The sequence below is a fragment of the Macaca nemestrina genome, chromosome 14, assembly GCF_043159975.1.
Source record: "Macaca nemestrina isolate mMacNem1 chromosome 14, mMacNem.hap1, whole genome shotgun sequence".
Lineage (NCBI taxonomy): Eukaryota > Metazoa > Chordata > Mammalia > Primates > Cercopithecidae > Macaca > Macaca nemestrina.
In genome coordinates this window covers 14,760,287-14,788,185 of record NC_092138.1, presented here as the reverse complement: position 1 = coordinate 14,788,185, position 27,899 = coordinate 14,760,287, and the positions used below count along the sequence as shown (strand labels likewise).

Genomic DNA, 27,899 nt, shown 5'->3' with positions numbered 1-27,899 from the left:
TCTAGAGAGTACCAGTCCCATGAAAGGTAAGCCTGGATTCAGGCCAATAGGAACCAGTCAAATATGATGAATGCAGGCAGGAACAGAGAACTTCTAAGAGGATGAGATGACAGAGTTTGGCCAGGCGATGGCCCAGCATGCTGCTTGTTCAGGTGACGCTCCAGACCTAATCAATGACTCCCCAGAGAGCACATAACTCAAAGTGGAGCCCAGCTGTGCTCATGCCATAGCCCAGCCAAATCTGTCTAAGTGAGATGTCTAAGGAAGTGAGAATGTCCTTCTTTAATGCTGTATGTCACTATGCAAAGGGATGTTATAGGGAATTTGGAAAAGTCAGCTTTTAAAGCCACTTGGAACCCGCAATGATCATCCACTCACCTGTGCACCTCAGGAGGCTCCCTCTGGATCTTGGAACTTGCCTCCACCACCTCTTTGGCAACTTTCCCACTGCAAAAGACAGAAACACATGTGTATGTACACATACTCAGAAAGAATGGGAGAGGTATGCACAAGTGTCTTTCTGTTAACTTCACAGGGGTCTGGCCCAGCTATAGCAATCATGAGGGGAGAAATTACAGTAGAGTTTGAGGGTGCCCTGTGAGCATAAGAGCAATGGAGTGAAAATGGAAGACTCAAACAGAGGCAAAAGCCAAAGGCCACTTATTTGCAAGCAAAATTTTGAAATTTACGTGGCTGCCCCATCCCTACCCCATCACTGAAATGGAACCATTGGTACCCACCTATATCGAAATCTACTTCCTTTAAAAAATATCTTGCTGCTTGATACGGTCTTGATCTGACTGGATTTTGCATACCTTTAAGAAAAAGCAAAGCATAGGTGGTAAGGACATTGGAAAGTCCACTTACAACATGCTAGAGAGGTGTGGCAATGGGGTATTTTTGCTACAAGAAAGAAACGTAATTAACCTTGTGACTCAGCCTGCATGTGCACACACAAACTAAAAGAAAAGCTTCACAAAAGAATAGTTACTTTCACTAAGTGTATAGGATTCTAATATTTTCTATGCTATTTCCTTTCATTCTTTTTAAATTCAAGACCCACATACTGGGTTTCATAATTCATTAGTGGGTCACAACCTGCAAAAAGGACTGGGCACTGATGATCAGAAGGAATTCTCCCCCACTCGCTATCTGAAGATATGGAGAACAGGGAATTTAGTGACATGGCATCAGTAAGTTCATGGTTATTAGGGCACTTTGCTGCCTATTCTTCTATCCACGGTGCAGCAGCAAACAGTTTCCTGGCAACGGAGGTCACTGACTATGCCACGAAGAACTCATTGTGCATTGCCCAAGTGAGGGAACAAGGGTCCCGCATCCCCACAGGAATGGTCACTGGCTTCTGTGTCACCATGACCCAGTGCCCTTTAAAAGAACCCACAGTGGTAGATGACTAAGATACACGAGGCAGAAGTTGCCCAGCCAAGAACTGATTCAGCACCTCTGAGCCTGACTCGTAAATAAGAAAAAAACAACAACACTCTGAAAAGCAGTCTAGAGCCTGGGCTGCCGGGAGGCTGCACACAGGGCACTAAATTACTGTGACAGCTGAGGATGGCTCTACAACACTCACGTTAAGCCTTGTACAATTAAATCCAACAAGTTAGAAAGAACAGGCCTCAGAGAGTTCAGCATCATTTAAAATATTGATAGTCACAAAATCTTAAACACACACAGACAAGATCAATACAATCTGTAGCATCCTAAGCAAAAACATGTACAGAGCCAGGGAAGTTTCAGTGCAGTGATCCCCACCGTTGAGCCTCTTGAAGCTTCCTTTATTCACTCAGCAATTATTAACTGAGTGCCAACCCTGCTCCACACACCAAGGTAAGTACAGGAAAGACACGTGGCTGATCTAGCCTGGGGGCCAGAGAAGGTGCCCTGAGGAAGGGACATCTGAGCTGAGATCCAGGGGCTGGAAGGTGTTAACCAGGGCCAGGTGATAAGCAGTGGTGGATATACCCAGCAGAGGGCCAGTGGGCACAAAAGCCATCAGCCTAAACATCTGGAGAACTAAAAAGACTCAATTATTCTAAGTGAAGCAACTCGGGAATGGAAAACCAAAAATTCTATGTTCTCACTTCTAAGTGGGAGCTAGGCTATGCATACGCAAAGGCATATAGAGTGATATAAGGGACTTTATAGCCTCAGAAGGGGTAGGGTAGTAGGGGCCAGGGATAAAAACTACACATTAGGTGCAATGTACACTAATCGACAGGTGCTCCAAAATCTCAGAATTCACCACAATATAATTCATCCATGTAATCAAAATCCACTTATACCCCCAAAAGGTACTGAAATTTAAAAAAAATAAACAAAACACATTTTAAAAAGACTCAATGTGCATTTTGCCATGTTATTATTACTACACACACACATTTTTTTTTCTTTTCCTAATAAAGAAAAGTGAATGTGCAGATGTACAAAGTAGAACAAGGGAAACTTGGACAGAGAGCGAGAATCCAACTTCCCAGGACCGGACCTTAAGCGGCCCTTGTTAAGGATCTTGGTCTTTATCCACAGAACAACTGAAAGCCATAGGAACAATCTTCTGCAAAGAAGCCCCTTCACACCCACCTGTGTAAACAGCCCAAGATGACACAGAAGGGCACTGGCCACAAATATTAAACAGGGAGAGTGAGATGGGCAGGGGAGGGCACAGGCCTTGGCAGGGGCATCCTGTCAGGGCAGGGCCCAGAGAAAACGGTGCGGGACCTCTAAGGACACACAGGGGCACATGAGAGCCAGTGTGCTGGCTGGAGCTTCCTTCCAGACCACACCCACTCACGAGGCTAGAAACCCCCAGCAAGCCGCCTTGAGGTGGTCCCAGCCGTGCCCTCCTCCTCCTCCTATGAGGACATGCCTGCTCTGGGCCCATCTGCACCCCCTAAAACTCCCCACCGGCCCTACAGAGCTGTGGGCCTGACACTTTATCTACTGAAGCCTGAGAAGAGAAAAGGACGATCACCTCTGCCCTCTACCCATCTTCTTGGCCTGGTGGCTCCCAAGTCCTCAGAGGTAGGGAGAAGAGAAAGGTTTAAAGAAACTTCGATTTTTTAATTGTTTTTTTTCTTGTTGTTGTTGTTGTTTAAATTCCAGGTTCCTAAAGATCCTTGGGACACAGTGGTCAGCCAAAAAAAAAAAAAAAAAAAAAACAAAAGACTGAGTTTCTTAATTGGGTTTTTAAAATTCGAACTCAACACTTTGCCCATTCTACAGAAGCGACACGTGAAGCCGGTGAAGCCAACACAGGCATGAGTCAACTTCCTGGCCACTCAGGGCGTGCAGGGCAGAGGCGGTGGCTATTTTTCACTAGTCTGGCCTCAGCTCTGGCCCTTCCAGGCCCCAGGAGGAAGCCACTATCATCCATCTGCTCAAACCCAGACTGGCCTCTTAGAGGGAAGTCTCAGTCTCAGCACTCCTTCCCAAAAACCCTCAAAGTGACTCAAAAGAAGCAGGTCAAAAGATACATCTCACAAAGAAGCCCAGTAGCTCTCTGCTCAGGATGAGCGGAGAGAAAAGACTGCGCTTCTCTCTGGCAGCGGGTTCCCCTGGAGGAGTAGCTGCAGATGATCTGATTTGCTCAGAGACAGTTGCACGAGCGCATTCCCACGAATCCCCTGCCCTCCCAAACGTCCAGGTGAACTCCCAGAGCGTTTCAGTTGAGATTTTTAATGGAACGTTAACACGGAGTTTATTCTGAGAGCTCAAATGACACCCACGCACTGGGAATTGGGAAACAAGGCTGTAGGCGGGAGGGCAATGGACAGAGGAGAGAGAATGGTGGCCGCGTTAAAGTACATGAATCCGGAGTACCAGTTCCCAAACCTGGCTGGGCATCAGACACCTGGAATAGGTATAAAAAACACAGATTCTCAGGCTTTATCATGAGAGATTCTGATTCAGTGGGTCTGAAGAGGGGCTTGACTTTAACCAAGCACCCTAAGGGGATTCCAAGAAGTCCACTTACATTTGAGAACCTCTATGCCCCCAAATTCTCCTAGGATGACCCAAGAGGTGACATTTCACCTGAAAGAACAGTGGTCCAGATTCCTACTCACATCTGGTTCTGTGACCTTGGTCATGCCGTGTGGCTTTGCTGAGCCTCAGTATCTCTACATATTATTAAAGGGGGAGGGTGTTATAATATTTCATGGTACTCTCAGGAGGGTTACACAAGAGTAAATGATTTGAAAGCACCTAGCATCATACCCGCTCATTATATAATAGTTTTCCTCCCTCCTTCCTTCCCACCTTCCTCCCTCCCTAATATCAGTCTCAAACCCCTTCATCACCTTCTCACTATGAAGCTACCAAAGCCAATCCTCTAAACTATGGTGGTTCCAGAAAACCATGTTAAACACTCTGAAAGCAAATCAAAGCTCTAACTCTAGCCAAAATGTTCCAAGCACTCTGTTTACCAGACTGTCCCATCCACAGCAAGCCCAGGGAAGAGTATTCTTCCCACAGAAAGCAATGAATTCACAGCCTCATTGGAACCGCAATTCGCTCTCCTATGGCCTTCTGCCTTCCTTTCTACCTGCCCTCTCCCACTTCAATCTCCAGCTCCCCATCAAAGTCCCAACATAAGAAGTATGACTGTGCTCAAACATCTGACCTCACAAAGAAATCCAGTTCATCTCTGCAGGAGCACACCTCCCCTCTCCCCAACCTGCAATTTCTCCTCTGAAACCTGCTATTCCAGGGGCCTGGATGAAGGTCAGGATAGGTACTGGGCGGACATTGGGTGGTGCTCCAAGAGGCCACCTCTAGAATTAACAACACAATTTCCCATTGATGTCATAATTTAGAGCTCCTGGAGTAACCATAACAATAACAGCATTTACTACTGAGCCTTTAATATGGGCAATACCCCCTCCAAAGCACCTTTAATAAACAATTCCTTTATCCTCATGGCTCTCTGCTAGAAGGAAGGAATCCCCATTTTCACATAAGGAAAATAAGGCACAGAGAGGTTTCATCACTTTACATGGTTCCATGATAGAAGCTGCTGGAACCGGGCTATAAATCCAAGTCCGTCTGATTTCAGTATTTAAAAAAATCATGCTCTAGTCATACTGGCTCTCAAACTTTAGTGAGCAACAAATCACCTGGAAGGCTTTTTAAAACACATCTCTCTGATTCAGTAGATTTGGGGAAGAGCCCAAGAATCTGCATTTCCAACAATTTCTGGGAGTGATGATGCTGGTTCAGGGACCTGATGGGAGAATCACTGAACTAAAGCAATGTCTTAACCCCTCGACGGCACGTTAGCAACAACTGGGAAACTTTTAGCACTGCCAATACCTAGGTGCCTCGTTCCAGATTCCGATTTCTTAAAATAACAGCTTCGTTGAGATACAATTTACATACCTTAAATTTCACCCTTTTAGATTTTATACTTTGGTGGGTTTTAGTATAATTCATGAAGTTGAAAAAAGAGATTATAAAAATCAATCACCGCTATCTAATACAAAAACATTTTCGTCACCTCCAAAAGAAACCCTGTCACCACAATGGGTATTGGCAGTCACTCCCTAATTACCCTCCTCATCTCACCTACTCCCAGCCAAAGCAACCGCTAATCTGCTTTCCATCTGTATACATTTGCCATTTTAGATATTTTATTTCAATGGACTCATGCAATATATGGTGCTTTGTAAATGGTTTCTTTCACTTAGCACACTGTTTCCAAGGCTCAGCCATGCTGTAGTATCAGTTCTTCATTCCTTTTTATGGCTGAATAATATACCATTGTATGGATATACCATGTTTTGTTTATCCATTCATCAGTTGATGGACATTGGATTATTTCCACTTTTTGGCTATTATGACTAATGCTGCTACAAAGGCTTGTGCACAAGTTTTAATGAAGACCCAGATTCTGCTCTAACTGGGTCTGGGGTAGGATACAGGGACCCATAGCACTGGTATTAATAGTTTTTAAAAGCTCCTCCAGGAGATATTAATGTAGCCAAGATTGAGAAATGCTGGTTTAGAACTTTATTACTTGGAGTGTGGTCTATAGACCCACAGCACAGTATCCCCTGGAATTTATTAAAAATATGGACTCTCATGCCCACCCCAGACCTTTTGAATCAGAATCCACATTTTAACCAGATCCCCAGCTCCTTTGTGTGTGCATTAAAGTGTGAGAGGCACTTGTTTAGGGAGCTAGTCTGGGTTCTTACTTACCAAGCATAATACTGTTCCTTTGACAAAATGTACACCAAACTCTGAATAAGAAATGTACTAGGAACTGCTTTTATCCCCTGCACACAATTCCAAAACAAATTGGGAACAGAGAGTGTCATACAGCCTCAACCATGTATCTAGTACACAGCAAAAAGTGTTGAGATAAAGACGCTGTGAATGAAAACATCAGTGAGCCCCTGAATCCCTCAATGTATCCAGTGTGCTTTCAGTGGACCAGCATCCAGAAACAGTGAGCTCTGGGGCTGGCAGCACCATGATAGACCACACATAGTATAAAGGAAGCTCTTAAATGGTGAATAAGTCTGTGCTGGAGATCCCCTGGGGTCTGGAGTAGGTGGGAAAACATCAGAGTTTCTGCGTCTGGGCTCCATTCCCAGGCAGATCTCAGAGCCAGGGCTTTCAAAACAGATCTGTGGCCATTGGCCAGCTGACAACCAGCAAGCGCATTTGCGTCCTAAAAGCACACTGGGGAATTCGCAAGCAGAGGCCCCGGGGCCTCCCTGCTCCCGTGCAGGTGAAGTAAAGATGGAAGGAACAAACCATCCAGGAAACAAGATCAGGGCCTTGCTCTGCTAGCTGAAACCATTAAAATGCACGGCCAGCGGGACAGATCTAGAAGCAGGGCCAGGACCTCTGCCCAGGGAAGGGTGGGCACAGTGGAGGAAGCAGGCATACCCCTGAGGTTACCAGAATCAGAGCCTCCCAAATGAAAAGGAGTGGGCTCTTCATCCAACTGCTGCTCAAAATACTCTAACCGTTAGCAGAGGGGGCAGTAATAGAGCAGCAGCTTCTGTTTTTCAATGGTTCATATGCCTGGCAGAACTGAACATAGCAAGGCAGGTAATTTAGTCTCATTTCAGAGATGAAAAACAAAGATGAGGCTCCAAGAAATTAAGAGCTTTGTTCCAGGCCACACTGCTATAAATGACAGAGTCAAGATTTAGAACCAAGCCCATTGACTTCCAAAGCTCACACTCGTTACGCTATGCCCCAGTGGTGCAAGCAAATGCACCCAGGTCAGTCCCAGGCCCATTCATTCTACAGGTGAGGAGGCTGAGGCCAGACAGCAATAAAGTGACCTGGCCAAGGTCCCACAGCTGGGCCAGAACAAGTGATACTTCCCCTCCTTCCTCAGGAACAAGGATGATTATGGGATAATGGAGGAACAAAATGTTCAGGCAAATCTCAGATCGCTATAAACATTCAGGTTTAGAAGTCAAATAAGAGGAGGGTAGCTTGGTTAACTATAGCCGATGTTCCAATGCAAAGACTGGTCAACTGTATACAGTTTGTCACTTGTGCCCACAGCTAAACCCTTCAAGTCTTCCGAAGCATCCACAAGTGACTGGAAGGGACTTCTTCAACATGCCAAGTTGACCTACCTAGTTCATGATAAAATTATCAGAATACCTTCCTTACTAGCTGCCAGCTAATCTGCTTCCCCAAAATGTGTAAAACACATTCCCCAGATTGCTGGGTTTTCCTCTCCCTTTCTCCTCTCAATTTTGTCTTTGCCTTTATTTAACTCTGTCTCCCAACTGACTTCCTTGCATATGATAACGTGCGGGAAATAGCAAATGAATGTCTCCAAGTTATTCTTTGATATGGACCCGGCGATTTCACTAAAGTATCTTCAAGGCTGTGCCAAAGTCCTTCCAAGCAAAACTTGCTGTGTGGCTCTAAAGGAAGGCCTGTCTGCTGGGTGTTCTCCTGTATCACCCCCTCCCATAGGCCTGTCTGCACGTAAAGAATGATCAACCACACCTATTGCACCTCTGTTGCCTCTTTTGCACTGATCAAGCCCTCCGTGTCTGGCCCCAAGACCTCCTGGTCCCTGATCACCTCTTTTTCTACCTCATCTATCCTCTGCTCCAACCTTGTAGCCACTCGTGTCTTGCAAAATGCATCCTCCACGTTCCTGCCGTGGTACCCTACCAGAGCTGGGATGGCCTTCCCCCACCTAAAAGGGTCTTCTACCTCCTAGCTCCCCTGGCGGCAAGACTCACCCTCTCCTCTGGATTCCTCTCCAGCTTTTTTTGTTGTTGTTCATTTCCCTCTTGGTCTCTTACATGAAATAACAATCTCCTGAGGACAGGAACCATGCCTTATCAATCTGAGCTAGTAAACATGTTTTCAGTGCCTGAGATCTTCAGGAAAGAAAAAGACAAGCAGAAGCTAGTTCCTGCCCTCAGAGAGTTCAAATTGATTACAGAACTGACATGCTGGTATGTAAAAATCTACAATCCAATAGAAATCCTGGAGAAAGGAACAGGGGAGAGTAACTCCTCAGTGAGTATATAGCTTCCTTTTGGCATTGATGAAAATATTTGGAAATAGATAGAAATGATGGTTGGACAACATTTTAAACATACTCTGCCACTGAATTGTACACTTTAAAATAATTAATTTTATGTTACGTGACTTTAACCTAAATAAAAACAATGAATACAGGTTAAAAAACATAGAGCTCAGATCCAGTACAGATACACAGTACAGATATATAAAATTCTGTGATAAAATTGTTATGATAGATTTTGTTTTTGCCATGTTTCTTCACTCCATTTATTAATTCCCTCATATGCAAGAAAATATTCACTGAAAATAACTAACTGAACATCTCTAAGTTATCCTTTGACAAGAAACAGATGGTTTCATTCAAGAAAGAACAGAAGAGTTCCAAAAGCTTAGGCACTGAAAACCATGTGTCAGGTCCTCTAAAAACTAAATATAGGGTTACGCTATGATCCAGCAGTTCATTCTAGGTATATGCCCAAGAGAACTGTCCACGCAAAAACTTGTATCCAATGCTCGTAGCAGCATTACTCATAGTAGCTAAAAAGAGGGAACAACCCCAGTGTGCATCAACTGATGAATGGATAAACCAAATGTGGTCTATCGAAACAATGCAGTATCATTCAATCATAAAAAGGAATGAAGTACTGAGACATGCTATAATATGGGTGAACTTTGGAGACATTCTGTGACACAGGCACAAAAGGCCACATCGTTTATGATTCCACTTATACACAATGTTTATAATAGGTAAATCCATAAAAACAGAAAGTAGATTAGTGGTTGCCAGGGGCTGGGTGGAGGAGGAAATGGGAAATGACTGCTAATTGGCATAAGGTTTATTTTGTGAAGGATAAAAATATTCTGGAATTAGATAGTGATAATGGCTATATTACTTTGCAAATTACACTAAAAACCACAAAACTGTATACTTTAAAAGGGTAAATTTTATGGCATGTAAATTAGATTTCCATTTTTAAATTTTTTTTAAAAACAAAATAAAAAAACACTAAGGCTCCAACTAAAGACTGAGAATGTCAAACCCTCTGTGTTTCCCTCTCTGAACTCTCATGTGGGTGAAAGCTTCTAGACATGCAGATTTTCCAAAGGCCAAATGATCTCCTTCCTTATCAGTCCCCAAACATGCAGTAGGCACACAAAGACCTTGAGGTGGTGGTGGTCACAGGAAGGTCTACTGGTACACATCACCTTGTCCAGTCATTCCTAGTACAGCATTTTGTGCATCATCTCACCCAGTGGTGTTCAAATTATGCTCCTGGGTTTTCCTAGGGCTGACGAGTTTCCTGGGACATGGGGATGTCAGTGCTAAACCTAGGAAAGGCATAGGTAACCTGGACAATTGGTCACCCCAGCTCCTGAAGAGCAATGAACAACGGACAAAGAGTCTGCAATCTCCAATCCCAACCAAGGCCCCATCGACCACCGCAACTTCTCTTTTCATCTCCTTTACATGCTGGGCTTTTCCTACACTTGAGATTAAGGAAAAGTATTCTGTGGCTGAAACTTGTTTCAAAATCATTATCCAAGCCATCATTCTCCCGATGGTTCTCATCAGCCAAAGCCCAGAGATAGCATTTTCAGGGAGATGACTCTAATCAGTAAGACAGAATCTCACTGTAAGGGGCAGGGAGACTGATCAAAGTCTCCCAGTCTCCCAGTCATCCAGGGAGACCCCTGGATGAGGTCCAGGGGTGTACAGTGCTGATGGCCTGAGCAGGGCTGGACTAGGTTCTTAGTTGCATCCACTACCACTGCCTTTCCAGTCAGCAAGTGTCTCTCAGAGGAGAAGGTGTAACTCCATGGACAGACCTCAGTTTGAACTTCTTTTGAAACCCAAGAGCTTTACAGATTTCTGAAGTCTTGTCCAGCACCTACTTTCTATGATCCTAGGCTCTGATAGCATTCCACCCATAAACCTTCGGCTCTGTTTTCAATACACTGAAGCCTTCTTACTATGAACACAGGTGACCCTCTGCCAGAGGTCTCTGTTTCTGGTTGTGAAAGCACGTCCAACCCATACTCAGAGTAAGCCAGAAATATCAGAGAGTATTAATTCTGGCTCCCAAAGCAGCCTTCAACCAAAATAAATGGGGAATTTGTAGATATAACAGCTCCACCTCTTTGCCCATCAGCAGGAGAACTGTGAGGCATATTACACCATGTCCCAGAGTTCCTAAGAAGATCTGAGCCATTGTCCATGGTAGTGACCTACTCAATAATGCACCTTATGTTGCTTCCCCATCTCACCCCCATCCCGCCACTCCCTTACTGGTATGTCCATTGATTACATCCCAAATAAGCTACTTGCACCAAACTCTATCTCAAGGTCTGCTTTGTGGGGGTGGGGGGAGGAGGGCAACCAAAAATTGATCCTGTGACACATTTTGTGGAAACAGCTATTTGAAATGCACACACACACACACACACACACACGCACACACAGTGGCCCACAGCCATTCCATAGCAAACATCCAACACAGAGCTCAGGACTTGGTCAGGCCAACAAACCGACAATCACTGGGAGTCACCCTGAACAATGCACGAAATTTCAATTTACTTAAATATAATTTTTTAAACTGTATTAAAAGAAATAAATATGCAGCCATTTGCAAAATATAAAGAATTCCATGGGTGCTTTTAAAAGCTGTAATTAAGTGAATAAAAGCCACTTACTTATAAAAGGCCTGGTTTTCCACTCCACACTTCCAAAGATGTTTGCAGGCAGCTGGTGTTGAAGTATGGAACGCCAACATGGCTTTTTTCTAATTAAAAAATAACAAAACAAGAAAAGGCAAGTAAAACACCACTTACACTTTCCATGGGGTTGTTTTTTTTTTTTCAGGTGTTTACCTCTTTGTATCCTGTCTCCTATCACACAGACTTGAAGTAACTTAACATATTGCTGTGTTCTTTACAGTGTCGTTAACATGGTATTTACCCCTCCCTCACCCTTTGCAGATATCACTAATGTATTTAGGACCTGTTTCTGATCAAAATCAGCCTCACAATGCTTCTCAACACTCCAGGCATCATATACCTCTCTGTCACACTGGAATTAGCCTAAAAACATATTTGCCTAACTAGTACTTGGGTTGATAACTAATGACAAGAAAACTTGCAAATTTCTAGAGCTAGCTCTGAGGTTAATATTTTGTTAATGGTCTCCCCACAAATGCATTCCCTGGTGAACCCACAACCTGTATCTAGTAACTCCCTTGTTTTAAGACTCTCTGGATGAATAGGCTCTGTTTATAACACTCTAATGAGCACTGGTTGTTGATATTTAGCTTTGTAACTATTCTTTATTTGTTTCATATGTCTGTATCTTGGCAAAAAGAGGTAGGGAGAGGGTCCATCTTTTATTTCCAAAGTCTATCCCAGTCTGTTTTGTACACAGGGGTGTACAATCAGCATTGCTCACTGACTTTACTGCTCAATGTACAAACCCAGTACTCATTTGTTTGCCTCTAAAATATTTTCAGCATAAGCTTTCATTATCATCAAACACTTCAAAGTCATGGTCTTTGTTGACTACAATACTAATGGCATATTTTATTCCTGAATCTCTCTCATGCACACACAATAACAGGCAGTTAAAAAAAGCAGTATCTGACCTCCTTCTGGGTGCCAATCACATAAAATGTCTTCCCTTCAAACTTCAATTTGCAGACATCTGGCCTAAGAAAAGAAAATCTCTGGGTAAGAAGAAAAAAAGTGGCAGCTAACCAAGGTACCTGGGTTTCCCATAGGAATCTGACTGACTCAAAAATGCCAGGCAGACTGCAGTGAAACAAGATATAATCTTATCATTGGTGAAGGTCTAATGGGCAGCGAAAAGCCCTGAGTAAATTATACGGCAATTCTCTTTCCGAGAGAGGATCCGCACACAGCTCAGAATTATTTATTCTATTATTTACAGTCAGGCTGCATCTTTCTTTCAAGAAGTTCTAGTGTTCGTTAACATTAACGACCAGAACAATATTAATTGCCCCGCCCACTTAGCAAGGTGGGAAGAACGTGCTGATTTCAGATTCAGTTCATGAAATGACGTGGATTCACAGTATCTGACTTTCTCCTCCCTCTGCATCCATTTCCAAGAAGCAAATCCACTGCGATGCAAAATGTTCACTCCTGTTTTCCCTGTTTACAAAAGAACTGTGTTCTTATATATTGGAGTTCCCATTCTTTTCAGCAAAGACTGGTTTAAATAGAAACATGTGACCCAATTCTGTCCCATTAGATATACAGGAGGTCTCCTACAGGGCTTCTGAAAAATTCTCCTTGTTTGAAAAGGAGACACATGAAAGGGGCTGCTCTCCTCCAGGCTCTGGGCATTGCCGTGGGGAGATGTGCAGGCCAGTCGCACGCATGCCCATCTCAGGAGCGGGAGCCTCAGGACCAATGCGCCTGCCCAAGGATGGCAGAGGAAAAAAAAAAAAAGAGACCTAAATCCTTTCCGGCATTTAAGTTAACAGGCGTTTAAGTTAACAGACCGTGGAACTGCTCCACATTTGCTTTGTGGGCTGATTAGTCCTCTTATTTGTAAGCCATCATGAGTAGACATTCCTGCTACCTTTTGCCAAAAGCATCTTCATGGATACACTGGATCACAAAGGGTAAGTTTGCACCCAGGATTCAACAGAGGAGGAGAGTGGAAAGAAGTGAGTTGGGGAGAGTGGATCCTGAGTTGTTCATGGGAACTCAAACCTTTACCCTGCCCTGACCTAATCCGTGTGCCCCCCTTAGCCACAGCAGTAGAAGCTACTGGTGAGGAAATACTGGATACCTTCTCTTCGAAGGCAGAGCCCCTGAGCCCACGCCTCCTAAGTTGACTCCTCAGCTTGGCATTTCCAAGTCCCCACCAAAGGCAACCTAGATGTTACATCGCTTTATGATGAAGCTCCAAGGCAAGGAAATGAATACCAGGCATTCTACCCGATGCTTGCCCAAGAAGCCAAGGAGGGGACAGAGGAATCAAGATTAAGAAAAATGGAAAGTCAGTTTTCCAAAGAGGCACTCACCATTTTATCAAATGGATTCTCTTATTTCCCTGGAATACCACAAAGCCTGCAGCTGTGAATCCTAAAAATGTTGTTGTGCCTGTTGAATCCTGGGAAAAAGATAGAAAAATCTGTTTAGATTGAGGAAAATAAAATAAATGATAACCAATATACTCATTCCTCCTCACCCTAGGTTGAGACTAATTCCAATGATTATAGCGATAAACTGAGTTTCTGAGATGGAACTTCTAAGAGCAAGCCGTTCAAAGTCTGGGTGAAGTCCAGCAATATGTAGCTTTTCCCTTTGAGGAGTGGACCTTCTGCCCTCTAGGAACCTCCTGGAAAAATATAAGTTAGTCCCAAATCACTATGTCTACTTCCAAGTGTCTTCTGGGGCTGCCTGTGTTCCAGGTCTGCTTTGTCATGTGAGCAAACTGTTCCTGGTTGCCATTCGCACCCTAACGTGATGAAACCAAAGCCCTGAGCATCGAATTTTCTGGAAATTTCAGTATAAAAATATCTCCAGAAAAGCTTACTGTGCTTCCAGCCTAGACCAGGAAAACTAAGCATCTCGTAGATAAGTGAAGGCAAAGGAATAACAACACAAAGATCAAGTCAGTCTCCAAGAAATAAATAAAATAGAGTTCAAATTTCCGCGTAAAAAGTCAATTCACTAAAATGAATAAACTGATTAATACCATTCTAGGAAAGAGCTGCTGGTAAATATTCCAACACATTTGTGTAGGCAGAACAAGAGGATGTAAATGCCAGTATGGACAAGTAACCCCGACTCTCCGCCTTGGCTACACATTGGAAACACCTGGGGAGCCTGGTCTCCACCCCTGGCAGATCCTGACATAATTGGTGTGGGATCTGTTCTGGCCAGCAGGGGCTCATGAAGCTCTCCAGGTGCTTCTAATGAGCAGCCCAAGCTGAGACCTATAGGACTAATGCTTTACCAAATATCAGGCAGTCCAATCTGGGTAAAGAAATATGCCACTAAAACTCCAGAACTTATCTTTAAGAGCCTAACTGATAAAATGCTTAGTTTAGGATTAGGACTAGTGTCTGGCTGATGCATAGTCTAATATATGGAAAGAAGAATATTGCTTCAGTGAAACATTTATGGAAAATGTATCTGTAAGTATCTCCTTGGGAACTTGATTAAAAAGGCAGATTCCCCAGTTGTACCCCCAGAATTCTGATTTAGTTGCTCTGGGGGGAGGCCCAGGAGATTCCGATGTAAGTAGTCTGTGTTTCATCCTTGAGAGAAACGCTATCAAATATGAGTAAAGGAAAAAATAAAAACGAGTGTTCCTAATGCCAAAATGCAATTTGAAATCTTTCTTTTTTTTCCTTCCACTTTCCCATTTTTAAAAACTGCATTCTTGCTGGCAATGGCCTTGAAAGTAAATGTGTCAGGAGCCTGAAACTCCTCAGGGGCCAAACCATCTATTTGATGAGTGAATCCATGGATGTTAATTTAGGAAAATGTGGCTACCACATAGCAATCAATGAACAATTGGAAGACTCCGACGGAGAAAATCAGCTGCCAAAACAGGTAACAGCAGCCCACTGTTGTCCCTTCCAATGAGGGACCGTGGGCCAGGCTGTGGGAAAGATTTAACAAGGCTCTGCCAGGCCTGTGCACAGATAAACTCTCTCTTTTATTTTGCAAAACAACCATTATATGGTGACCTGCTGTGAGGGGCAGTTACCTTGCACGGGTGAGGATCCACCCCGTAGGTTTCCAAAGTGTGAGCTTTCAGGAGCAAGTTAAATTCAGCAACTGGTGGGCTCTGCCCCCTAAAATCACATAAGAAAAGTTAAGGAAGTTAAAATGGAAAAGAATAGAAACATGGAATCCCTTCATTCAGTAAAGTATGGCGGTCTAAGCTAAATAAGGAGAAAAACCCTTACATAAATAGGAATCAGTAAGACTGATCATTATTTCTCACCACAAGGAGTCCTTTGCTAAGGAACCCGAGCTTGTGTTCTCTAGCTAATTGTTCCATAACAAACCAATACACACTCTGAGCACTCCAGTGACCTGTACAGTTAATCAAGGTTATCAAGTTACCAATAAGTAGGCCCTTGCAAATTCAATCTTAATATGAAACAAAACTCATCATCTGTTCTTTCTGATAATTAAAAACATTATCCAGGGTAAATGGCATGCCTTCTTGCTCAGGGAAAACAAAATGCACAATCCTGTTACCCCATCAACAAGCCTAAACAGAGCCATCAGGGCCAAAAGAATTGTCAATCATCCCACAGACAGCTCTGGATTTCAAAGGAAATCTCAACCACTAGTCCTAGCACTGTCCTGCAAAGTAGTAAACAAGGTCTTGGCCTCAGGGAGAAAAGGCCTACAAATATAGATGACCGTGAAGCCCTTTCTTTTTTTTTTTTTTTTTTTTTTTTTTTTTTTTTTTTTTTTTTTTTTTTTGAGACGGAGTCTCGCTCTGTCACCCAGGCTGGAGTGCAGTGGCCGGATCTCAGCTCACTGCAAGCTCCGCCTCCCAGGTTCACGCCATTCTCCTGCCTCAGCCTCCCGAGTAGCTGGGACTACAGGCGCCCGCCACCTCGCCCGGCTAGTTTTTTTTTGTATTTTTTAGTAGAGACGGGGTTTCACCGTGTTAACCAGGATGGTCTCGATCTCCTGACCTCGTGATCCACCCGTCTCGGCCTCCCAAAGTGCTGGGATTACAGGCTTGAGCCACCGCGCCCGGCCCCGTGAAGCCCTTTCAGGGCTAGCATCTAAACAAAGATTATGCAACATTTCAAAGACCCCACTTTGACTAATATTAATATCCCACATGTATTTTAGAGAATCTCAATCACTCCCCAAGGATAATTATGTCATTCTAGCAACCAAGCAGAGTTTGCTAAAGAAAACAACAGGAATTCATTTTATTTTCAAAATGTAAAATTATATTACAATATTAAATCTATCTCTACTTAATTTCGTTCCCAGAGATGGATTGCCCCCCCACCCCCTCAAGATAGTGAAGAGTCATCATGCCTCTAAATCAAAACGGTATCCCATCTACTTTCTTCCTAGAACCCTTCACAATCTCTTTACCTTTAGTGCACTGGAGTTACACTAATGTATGAAGTCACTGTGGTATGTCTAGGGAGCATCTTTATTTATTCATCATGAGCAGCACAGTGTAGATCCTTTTAAACCAACAATGCATTTCTTTCTTTGACTATTTCATTCTTTTCTTCCCTTCCCCACTTCCTCCACCACTCTCTCTCACTACCACTCTCTCTCTTATCTCCTTTAAGAGGCCCTAATAAAAGGGTCTTGAAACTCCTAGGTCTATCTTCCATGTCTTTTAATCTTTGTTTAATTCTTTATATATCTGTCTTTTGGTAGTATGCTCTGAATTATTTCTTTTTTTTTGATACGGAGTCTCGCTCTGTCGCCCAGGCTGGAGTGCAGTGACCGGATCTCAGCTCACTGCAAGCTCCGCCTCCCAGGTTTACACCATTCTCCTGCCTCAGCCTCCTGAGTAGCTGGGACTACAGGCGCCCGCCACCTCGCCCGGCTAGTTTTTTGTATTTTTTAGTAGAGACGGGGTTTCACCATATTAGCCAGGATGGTCTCGATCTCCTGACCTCGTGATCCGCCCGTCTCGGCCTCCCAAAGTGCTGGGATTACAGGTTTGAGCCACCGCGCCCGGCCCTGAATTATTTCTTAATTCAAACATCCAGCCTGCTAATTTATTCTTCAGCTGTGCACATTCTGTGCACATTCTGCTGCTTCATTTCCAATGTAATATCTATGTGCATCTTGAAACAGCAGTCTGTTCTCAGCTCATGATCATGAATTCCTCTTATCCCTCTGAGGGTACCACTCATTTCTATTAAGGTCCAATCTTGTTGGCTGCATTAATGCTGCTTTCTTGGTGAAGGTCATCTTGTATGCTGACTCAGAGTCTCTAATTCGTGGAGCTGATGTTTCCTTAAGTGTTTGGCGATTCCTGTTGGAATAGCAGGAATTTGCTATTATATTTTTTAATAATATTTGATGTATTTGATGTATCAGCCTCCAGAGGTATTTGACATATTTGATGTATCAGCCTCCAGAGGTTGAGGGAAGAGTGGGATGTGCCATGTGGAAGAGCATGTGATATGATTTGGATTTGTGTCCCCACCCAAATCTCATGTCGAATTGTAATCCCCAATGTTGGAGAAGGGGCCTGGTGGGAGGTGATTGGATCATGGGGGCAGATTTCTCCCTTGCTGTTCTCGGGATAGTGAGTCCTTACAAGATCTGGTTGTTTACAAGTGTGAAGCACCTCCCCCTGCTCTCTCTTCCTCAGGCTCCAGCCACATAAGATATGCCTCCTTCCTCTTTGCCTTCCGCCATGTTTGTAAGTTTCCTGAGGCCTCTTCAGCCATGCTTCTTGTTCAGCCTGTGGTACTGTGAGCCAATTAAACCTCTTAATTGCCCAGTCTCAGGTAGTTCTTTATAGCAACGCAAGAACGACTAATGCAGCATGTATCAGTAACTTGATTTGGGGCCAAAGCTTCTAGTTCTAGGCACACACACAGGGTACCTTCCCCTTAAGCCTGCTGCTGCCCATGACTCAGCACAAAGCAACCAGAGGGAGGGGTCAAAGTTGTCCACTTGCTTCAAATGTAGTTGCCCACTCACTGTGTTGGCTGTTGTGTGTATTCCTGGAAGCACCCAGAACCACTGCTATTCTATGTCTGTGTTTGGCCTGGATCCCTTCTGTTTCCTGTCTTCCAGAGATATTGCAGGATTTCTGATCCAACAATGATATTTTCTTCTATTCCTTTTCTAATGCTTTTCTTGTTATCCATAAGGACTCAGTGAAGGAAGGGAAGATTGCCATAGATGCCACCTTTTTCTTTTTTGTATTTTTTTTTTTTTTTGAGACAGAGTCTCCCTCTGTTGCCCAGGTTGGAGTGCAGTGGCATGATCTGGGCTCACTGCAACCTCTGCCTCCCAGGTTCAAATGATTCTCCTGCCTCAGCCTCCCGAGTAGCTGGGATTACTGACGCCCACAACCACTACTGGTTAATTTTTGTTTTTAGTAGAGATGGGGTTTCACCATGTTGGCCAGGCTGGTCTTGAAGTCCTGAGCTCAAGGAATCCACCTGCCTCAGCCTCGCAGAGTGCTGGGATTGCAGGTATGAGCCCCCTCACCCAGCCACCGTCCTCTTTTAATAGAAAAGATCATTTGTAAAGCCAGCTACAGAGTAGTTCTGAGGGATTAAGTCAAATTTGTGCTTTAGAAAAATGAAGTCTAAAGCTTTTCAAGATTTCCTTATTCATTTTAGTGTTCTGAAATTTCACTATGATATATGTACATAGAGAATATCTTTATGTATTCATCCCAGTCAGTACTTGTGGGCCCTTTCGATCCAGCAATTACTATCTCGGGCCATTTCTTTGATTTGTTTCTTTTCAAGACATAGTCATTATAATTTTTTTCCTTTTGATAAAGTAACAACGGACTCAGGAAAATTAACAACTATATTGACAGGGATGGGAAAAGAGATTTCTGGAAGGTTTTCTTAATCCATATGGCATTTCTCTCTCCATCTCTCTCTTAAGTTTTTGAAGTAATATCTTACTCTCCACCAACAAATAAACCATACAGAAAATTATTGAAGTCAGGCTGGGTGCAGTGGTTCATGCCTGTTATCCCAACACTTTGGGAGGCTAAGGTGGGAGGATCACTTGAGCCCAGAAGTTCAAAAAAAGCCTGGCAACGTAGCAAGGTTTCTTCTAAAAAAAATTTTTTTAATCAGCCAGATATGGTGGCACTATGATTATGCCACTGTCCTTCAGCCTGGGTGGCAGAGCAAGAAAGATCCTGCCTTAAAAGAAAATAAAAAATAAAAATAAAAATAAAAAAATTATTGAATTCACATATTATTGAGCTCTCTTTCTCTCATGCATACACACACACATATACACACACACAGTCATTTGTATACTCATCTCACCTTCCCAACTAGGGACAAAGCAGTCAAAATACCCAGCATGTCACTAAGCAACAACCCACTCTTCTGGCCCTCAATGCAGAACTTCGCCCTAATGACCCAGACCAAGACCAAAGTGAACCAGGACCAGAGCCAATGCAGCCCTGTGCCTCCCATAGCCTTGGGCAATCAGCTTTGCTCCAGGGTGATCCTCCCAATTTACTTGAAAGGCCCTCATTCTCCCACCCACTAGTAAGTACTCCTCTGATCTACAGAGCTAGCCATTCTCATTATTCATTGAACTATCACCACCTTTTTAAAAGCTACATGTTGTCTATTCATAAAATTCAAGTTTGTTTTTAAAGCATACCCTCTTCAATATAGGAACAAGATAATTGTGGAAGGTTATCATTTGGATATTCACTTTGAAAAGTGAATAATTTTTCCTTGCCTAGGTGGTCTCTTTCTGACCACTTACCTGTCGTTCCTAAATCTGATGAGCATCTAATTTCCAATCACAGCCAATCCCAGATGGCAGCAGGGTACCAGTGCCACACAGCCCCTGAGGACAACCCCTTAAACTCAAGGACCTCTGTTCATCAGGAGATACCAGCCAGGGAGGAAAAAGGCAAGCTACAGTATGGGAAAAGCTGTCAGCAACACGTAGAACCAAAGAAGGACACCTATCTGGAATATTTTTTAAACTCCTGTAAATCAATAAAGAGCAACAAAATGTGTTTCAAAACCAGTAACCACGCCCCCAACCTCACACAATAGGCAAAAGACTTAATAGGCACTTACCAAATAGGACATCTAACTAGCCAATAACTACATGAAAATGTACTTAGCTTCTTATGATCAAGAAAAGGTAAATTATTTTATTTAATTTTTAATGTCTATTTTCTATATATTTAGGAGGCACAAGTGATTTCCTATTTGCATATATTGCATAGTGGTAAAAGCTGGGCTTTTAGTGCAACCATTACCCAAATAGTGAACATTGTACCCAATACGTAATTTTTCAACCCTCACCTCCTCCCACCATCCCATATCTTGTAGTTTCCAATGTCTATTACTGTCCTCTATATGCCCATGTGTATTCACTGTTTAGTTCCTACTTACAAGCAAGAACATGCAGTATTTGCCTCTTCTGTTTCTGAGTTATTTCATTAAGAATAATAGCCTCTGGTTCTATCCATGTTACTGCAAAAGACATGATTTCATTCTTTTTATGGATCAATAATATTCCATGCTATATATAATATATATAATGCGTGTATATATATAATATATATAGCATGGAATACTATTATATATTATATGGAATAGATATATAATGTGGAATAATATTGTATATATAATATATAAATGTGAGATATATATAAATATATATATAAATGTGAGATATATATATATATGATATATATATCTCTCTCTCTCTCTCTCACATTTTCCTTGTCCAGTTCCCCGTTGATGGACACTTAGCTGATTCCATATATTTGCCATTGTGAATACTGCTGTAATAAACATACGAGTGCTGGTATCTTTTTGATATGATGATTTCTTTTCCTTTGGGTAGATACATATACACAAAGGGAAAATAGTGAGATTGCTGGATCAAATAGTAGTTCTATTTTTAGTTCTTTGAGAAATCTCCACACTGTTCCCCCCAAAAATTGTTTTAATTTACATTCCTACCAACATGTTATAAGTGTTTTCTTTTCTCTGCATCCTTGAAAACATCTGTTGTTTTTTGACTTTTTAATAATAGCCTTTCTGACTGGTGTAAGGTGGTCTCTCTTTGTGGTTTTAATTTGCACTTCTCTGATGTTTAGTGATGTTGAGCAATTTTTGGCCACTTGGATGTCGTCTTTTCAAAAATGGCTTTTCATGTCCTTTGCTTGTTTTTTAAGGGGGGTTGTTTTTTCTTGTTGAGCTGTTTAAGTTCCATGTAAATTCCAGATATTAGCCCTTTGTCAGACCCATAGTTTGCAAGTATTTTTTCCCATTCTGTAGGTTGTCTGTTTACTCTGTTATTTCTTTTGCTGTGCAGAAGCTTTTTAGTTTAATTATGTCCCATTTGCCCATTTTTGTTTTGTTGCATTTTAGTTTAATTAAGTCCTGTGTGCCTGTTTTTGTTTTGTTACATTTTAGTTAGAGGAATTGGTTATAAATTATTTGGCCAATGTCCAGAAGAGTTTTTCCTAGGTTTTCTTCTAGGATTTTTATAGTTCAAGGTCTTATGTTTAGGTCTTTAATCCATCTTAATTTTTGTTTATGGAGAGATGTATGGGTCCAGTTTCACTCTTCTGCATGAAACTATCAAATTTCCCAGGACTATTTATTTATTTTTTTATTTAGATGGAGTCTTGCTCTGTCACCCAGGCTGGAGTGCAGTGGCATGATCTTGGCTCACTGCAACTTCCGCCTCCCAGGTTCAAGGGATTCTCCTGCCTCAGCCTCCTGAGTAGCTGGTGGGATTACAGGCACATGCTACCAGGTCCAGCTAATTTTTGTACTTTTAGTAAAGATGGGGTTTCACCATGTTGGTCATGCTGGTCTTGAACTCCTGACCTCAAGTGACCATGTGTTGTGGGAGCAACCCAGTGGGAGATGATTGAATCATGGGGGCGGGTCTTTCCCTTGCTGTTCTCATGATAGTGAATGGGTTGCACGAGATCTGATGGTTTTAAAAACGAGAGTTTCTCTGCACAAGCTCTCTCTTTGCCTGCTGCCATCCATGTAAGATGTGACTTGCTCCTCCTTGCCTTCCACCATAATTATGAGCTCTCCCAAGCAATGTAGAACTGTAAGTCCAATAAACTTCTTTCTTTTATAAATTGCCCAGTCTTGGATGTGTCTTTATCAGCAGCATGAAAATTGACTAATACAGTGTATAATAATACTACCAATTTCTGCATATATATTTTGTATTCTGAAACTTTACTAAATTCATTTATCAAATCTAGGAATCTTTTGGTAGAGATTTTAGGGTTTTCTAGATAGAAACCACAGCATCACCAAACAGGGATAATTTGACTTCCTTTTTTCCAACTTGGATGTCTTTTCTTTCTCTAGCCTGATTGCTCTAGCAAGGACTTCCAGTACTATGTTGAAAAAGAGTGATGAAAGTGGCCATCTTTGTCTTGTTCCAGTTCTTGGAGGGAATGCTTTGAACTTTATCCTATTAAATATGATGTTGGCTGTGGGTTTGTCATATATTGCCTTGATTATATTAAGATATGTTCCTTCTATGTCTGGGTTGTTGAGGATTTTCTCATGAAGAGATGCTGAAGTTTATCAAACACTTTTTCTTCATCTTTTGAGGTGATCATGTGGTTTTTGTCCTTAATTCTGTATGTGATGTCTCACATTTATGGATTTATGTATATTGAACCATCATTGCATCCCTGGGATAAATCCCACCTGATCATGGTGTATTTTCTTTTTATGTGTTGTTGGATCTGATTTGCTAGTATTTTGTTGAAGATTTTTGCATTTATGTTCATCAGGGATATTTATCTATAATTTTCTTTTTTGTTGTGTCCTTCTCTGTTTTGGGTATCAGGGTGATACTGGCCTTGCAGAATGAGTTAAGGAGAAGTCTCTCATCTTCTATTTTTTGGAACAGTTTCAGGAAGATTGGTATTAGTTCTTCCTTGCATGTTTTCTAGAATTCAGCTGTGAATCCATCTGGTCCTGGATGGATGTTGTTTGGTTGTTGTTGTTGTTATAGTTGTTGAGAGATTTTTTTTTTTTTATTACTGACTCAGTCTCACTACTCATTGTTGGCCAGTTCAGAAGTTTTATTTCTTCCTGGTTCAATCTTGTGAGGCTGAAATTTATTCATTTCCTCTAGTTTTTCTGGTTTGTGAGTATACAGCTGTTCATAACAGTCCCTGATGATCTTTTGTATTTCTGTGGTATCAGTTGTAATGTCTCCTTTTTCACTTCTGATTGTGTTAGTTGGATCTTCTTCTCCTTTTCTTGGTTAGTCTAGATAATGGTTTATCAATTTTGTTTATCTTTTCTCAAAAACAAAAGAACCAACTTTTTGTTTGGTTGATCTTTTGTAATGTTTTGTCTCCATTTCGTTCTGCTAAGTGTATGTTTTGTTTGTTCTTGTTTTTCTAGTTACTTGAGGTACGATGTTAGGTTAGTGATCTTTCTACTTTTATGATGTAGGCATTTAATGCTATAAATTTCCCTCTTAGCAATGCTTTTGCTGTATTCCACAGGTTTTGTTATATTGTGTTTTCATTTTCATTAATTTCATCAAAATTTTAAAATTTATCTCAATTTCCTTATTGATCCAGTGATCATTCAGGAATATGCTGTTTAATTTCCATGTATTTGTATAGTTTCAAGCATTCCTCTTGGTACGGATTTCTAGCTTTATTCTGCTGTGGTCTGGGAAGACATTTAATACAATTTCAATTTTTTAAAAATTTGTTAAGACATTTTCTGTGGACTACTATATGGTCTATCTTGGAGATTTTCCCATGTACTGATGAAAAGAATGTATTTCCTGTAGCTATTGGGTAGAATGTTCTGTAAATGTCTAAGTCTACATGGTCTAAAGTCCAACTTCAGTTCAATGTTTCTTTGTTAATATTCTGTCTTGATGATCTGTCTAGTACTGTGAGTGGGGTGTTGACCTTCCCACTATTATTGTATTTCTGTCTGTCTCTTTCTTTAGGTCTAGTAATATTTGTTTATTGAATGGGTGTGCACTGATTTGGGGAGCATATATATCTAGAATTGTTATATCCTCTTGAGTTTCGGTCCACTTGAGTCTTTATCTCACAGCAGCCCCTAGCAGGGCAGTGGGTATTGTCCTGGGTATGCAAAAGAGAGCCTTGTCCCTCCTCAAGTGGACAGTGGTTGCAGCCATGACAACTTGAACTCGGCTCACGGTGGAGTGCAGCCCAGTGTTAAACTCTCTACATGACACCTAAGACTTATGATCAGGGACAGCAGAGCCCTTCCCAGGCAGAAAGTATGGACAAGAAGCTGTGGAGAGTGTGGTCCACTCACATCTCAGTCTCACAGCAGCCCACTGCAGGGCGGTAGGTATTGTCCTACATATGAGAGGAGAGCCTGGCTTCCCTGTCCCTCCTTGGCCAGGTGGCAACTGCAACCACATCAACCCAAACAGTCCAAAGTCAAATGGCAGTCCGTCATTAAACTCTCAAAATGGTGCCTTGGGCCTGGAAACAGAGAGGGTGGGATCTCTCCCAGGCAAGCAGTGTGGACAAGAAGCTGTGGAGAGTGCAGTCCACTCACATCTCAGTCTCAACAGCAGCTCACAACAAGGCAGTAGGGATCCTCCTAGGGGTATGTAGGAGCACCTGTTCTCCTCTACCCTCCTTGCAGCAGCTCAGCAGCAGCAACCACGTCTGTAGCTCTCCAGTATCTAGGCTCTCAAAATGTTTCCCAGCTGAGGCCACTGTAGGCTCAGATGCCTGTGGGATTCCATGTGGGTTCTCTTTCCGGAGGAATGTCTCTGTGCAATCCTTAGGCAGTTCCACATGTCAAGCCCAAGGCCCTAATGGGTCAAGAGTTTCTCCCATAGCCAAGATCATAAAAGCTGATCCCTGGAGGTTTCTTTCTTACTGTTTCCCCATGCCCAGGAACCTCTCCTGACTATTAGTCAGTTCCCAGCTGGGCAAGCTGCCTCGAACCCTCTCGTTACTTCTAGTGCTTCCCATCTCCTCTCTGGTGAATCCCAGAAGTCTCTCCTAGACTATCCGTTTGAAATATATCTACTTATTATTCTGATTCCTCTCTGTGAAGGAGGTACATACTCCTATATCTAGTCAGCTATGTTCTATGCTATTAGAAAATGCAAATTAAAACTACGAGAAACCACTAACATCTCCATCTGGTAGCTACAATTAAAAAGACTAACAAAAGCAAGCACTGGTAAGAATGTACAGCACAAGAAACCCTCATATACTTCTAGTGGAAATTTGGTAGAACTAATCTGGAAAACTCTTTAGCATTATCTACTAAAGTTGAACATGTTTACCCTGTAATACAGCAATTCCACTCATAGTTGTATATGCAACAGAAATTAGTGCACGTTGCACCAAGAAATACATAGAATTTTCATAGTAGTGTTATTTGTAATAGCAAAAACTAGAAAACAACTCAAATGTCTATCAACAGTAAAATGAATAGGCAATGGAATACTATACAGGCATGAAAATTGCTGACTTAAAGCTGCACACTACGAGATGAATGAATATCACAAAAATAACATTGAATAAAAGAAGTCAAATGCTACAGTTCAAATATTTGCCCCCTCCAAAACTCATGTTGAAACTTAATCACCAAAGTCATAGTATTAAGAGGTGAGGCTTTTAACTTTGCCTTCATGAATAGATTTAGTTTGCCATGCTCATGCCCTCTTCATGTGCTGCCTTGCACCACTTCAGGACTCTGCAGAGAGTTCCCAACAGCATGAAGGCCCTCACCAGATGCAGTCCCTAGACCTTAAACTTCCAAGCCTCCAGAACTGTAAAAAATAAATTTCTTTTCTTTATAAATTACCTAGCCTCTGGTATTCAGTCATAGCAAGACAAAACAGACTAAAATACCATATATAAATGGATATACACTGTATGATTCTATTTCTATGGCTTTCAAAAATGAGCAAAACAAAACTAGTGTGTTAAAACTCACTGGAAACCCTGGGAACTCTCACCTACTTGTTGGTGTGACCAAACAAGTAGAGCAACCAAACCGCCATTTCCTAAGTGCAAACTCTGGCAAGTTCTAACTTAGGTTTGTACTTACACTAGGGAGTCCTATACATGCACCTTAGGAGAATTATTCAATAAACCCTAGTAACTCTGTCTGCAATAGCAAAAACCTGGAAGCAACCCAAATGTTCATCAACAGGAGAATGGATACATAAAACATGGGAAGTTCATATGACAGAAACTTAATTATACAGAAGTGAAAATAAAGACATATGGCTGTATGTATCAATGTGGAAGAATCTCATAAATATAATGTTCATAGGGAAAAAATGAGACATGAGAATACAGTGTGAGTCCATTTATATGAAAGTGAAAATAGGCAAAACTGAAGTAATACATCATTCACTGATACATATGTATAAAGTAAATTTATAAAAGCAAAACAAGAGAATAAGCAACCTAAAATTCAGAAGAGTGTACCTATGGGAGGAGAGAGGGAGGTGGTCTGGGAGGGGCACATAGGAGACTTCAGAACAGCTGGTGATGTTCTCATTCACAAACAATGCCAGGGGATCATGGGTGTTTTTTCAATTATTCTTTAAATCATACGAATATTGTATATACTCTGCAAATGCTCTTTTACATATTAGACATTTTGTAATGATGAAAAGACATACAATTTCTGCTTTTTAAATAAAGAAATCATTGGATGAAATATTATGCAGTCCAAAAGGACCCCCAAACTAAAGGGTATTGATCAGGAGGATAACAGATACATATGCAGAGCTATCTTGTACTAAACTCTGCAATTCCAAGCAGCATAACATTTTTTATATTGACAAGCATATGCATATTTTTACTTATCATTCAGAAAGTTAGAATCTTTATCTTCATTTTGTGGATGAGAGTTCTGATATCCAAAGAGAAAAATAACTTGCTCAAGGTTATTGCTCATGGTCAATTTGCTTTTGCATCCTGCATTTGCCCTCACTAGCCATGTATGGGCAAATGCAGGATGCAAATGCAAGTTGACCTGGTTCTAAAGTGCTTGTCAGGGCTGGTGCCAACATCATCACCAATATCTTATGGTCAAGAGCCATCTGTCTGCTCTCCTGCATGCCATGGCATAAAATGACATGATTCCTATCCACCTCTTATGTTTTAAAAAAGCAAGGCAAATGGAACTGGAGGCCATTAATAACACAGAAACAGAAAGTCAAATACTACATCTTCTCATTGATAACTGGAAGCTAAATAATGTGTCACATGGACATGGAGTGTGGAATAATAGACATTGGAGACTCAGAGGGTGAGAGAGTGGGAGGGAGTGAAGGATGAGAAATTACTTCATGAGTACAACGTACAGTATTCCGGTGATGGTTACATGAAAAGCCCACACTTCACCACTATGCAATATATCTATGTAACAAAATGGCACTTATACTTGCTAAATCTATTTTTAAATTTATTTATTTATTAAATTGTTTATTTGAGACAGGGTCTCACTCCATCGCCTAGGCTGGAGTGCAATGATGCGCTCTCAGCTCACTGCAGACTCCACCTCCCGGACTCAAGTGATCCTCCCACCTCAGCCTCCTATAGCTAGGACTACAGGAGCATGCCACCATATCTGTCTAAGTTTTGTATTTTTTGTAGAGACGGGATTTCACCCTGT

General features: G+C 41.9%; 1 protein-coding gene across 4 annotated transcripts in view; it reads right to left on the bottom strand.

Moving 5' to 3' along the window:
• The window catches only part of LOC105498745 (FERM domain containing 3), a 294,366-nt gene that overhangs the window by 45,485 nt on the left and 220,982 nt on the right, over positions 1 to 27,899 (bottom strand). For all 4 annotated transcript variants that reach the window (XM_011771041.2, XM_011771039.2, XM_071077625.1 and 1 more), the window contains 6 exons: positions 15,272 to 15,359; positions 13,575 to 13,663; positions 12,168 to 12,231; positions 11,227 to 11,315; positions 741 to 815; positions 379 to 447 (listed from right to left, as the gene is read on the bottom strand). In XM_011771041.2, the coding sequence (XP_011769343.2) occupies positions 379 to 447; positions 741 to 815; positions 11,227 to 11,315; positions 12,168 to 12,231; positions 13,575 to 13,663; positions 15,272 to 15,359 (474 nt within the window). The remainder of the gene's footprint in view (positions 1 to 378; positions 448 to 740; positions 816 to 11,226; positions 11,316 to 12,167; positions 12,232 to 13,574; positions 13,664 to 15,271; positions 15,360 to 27,899) is intronic.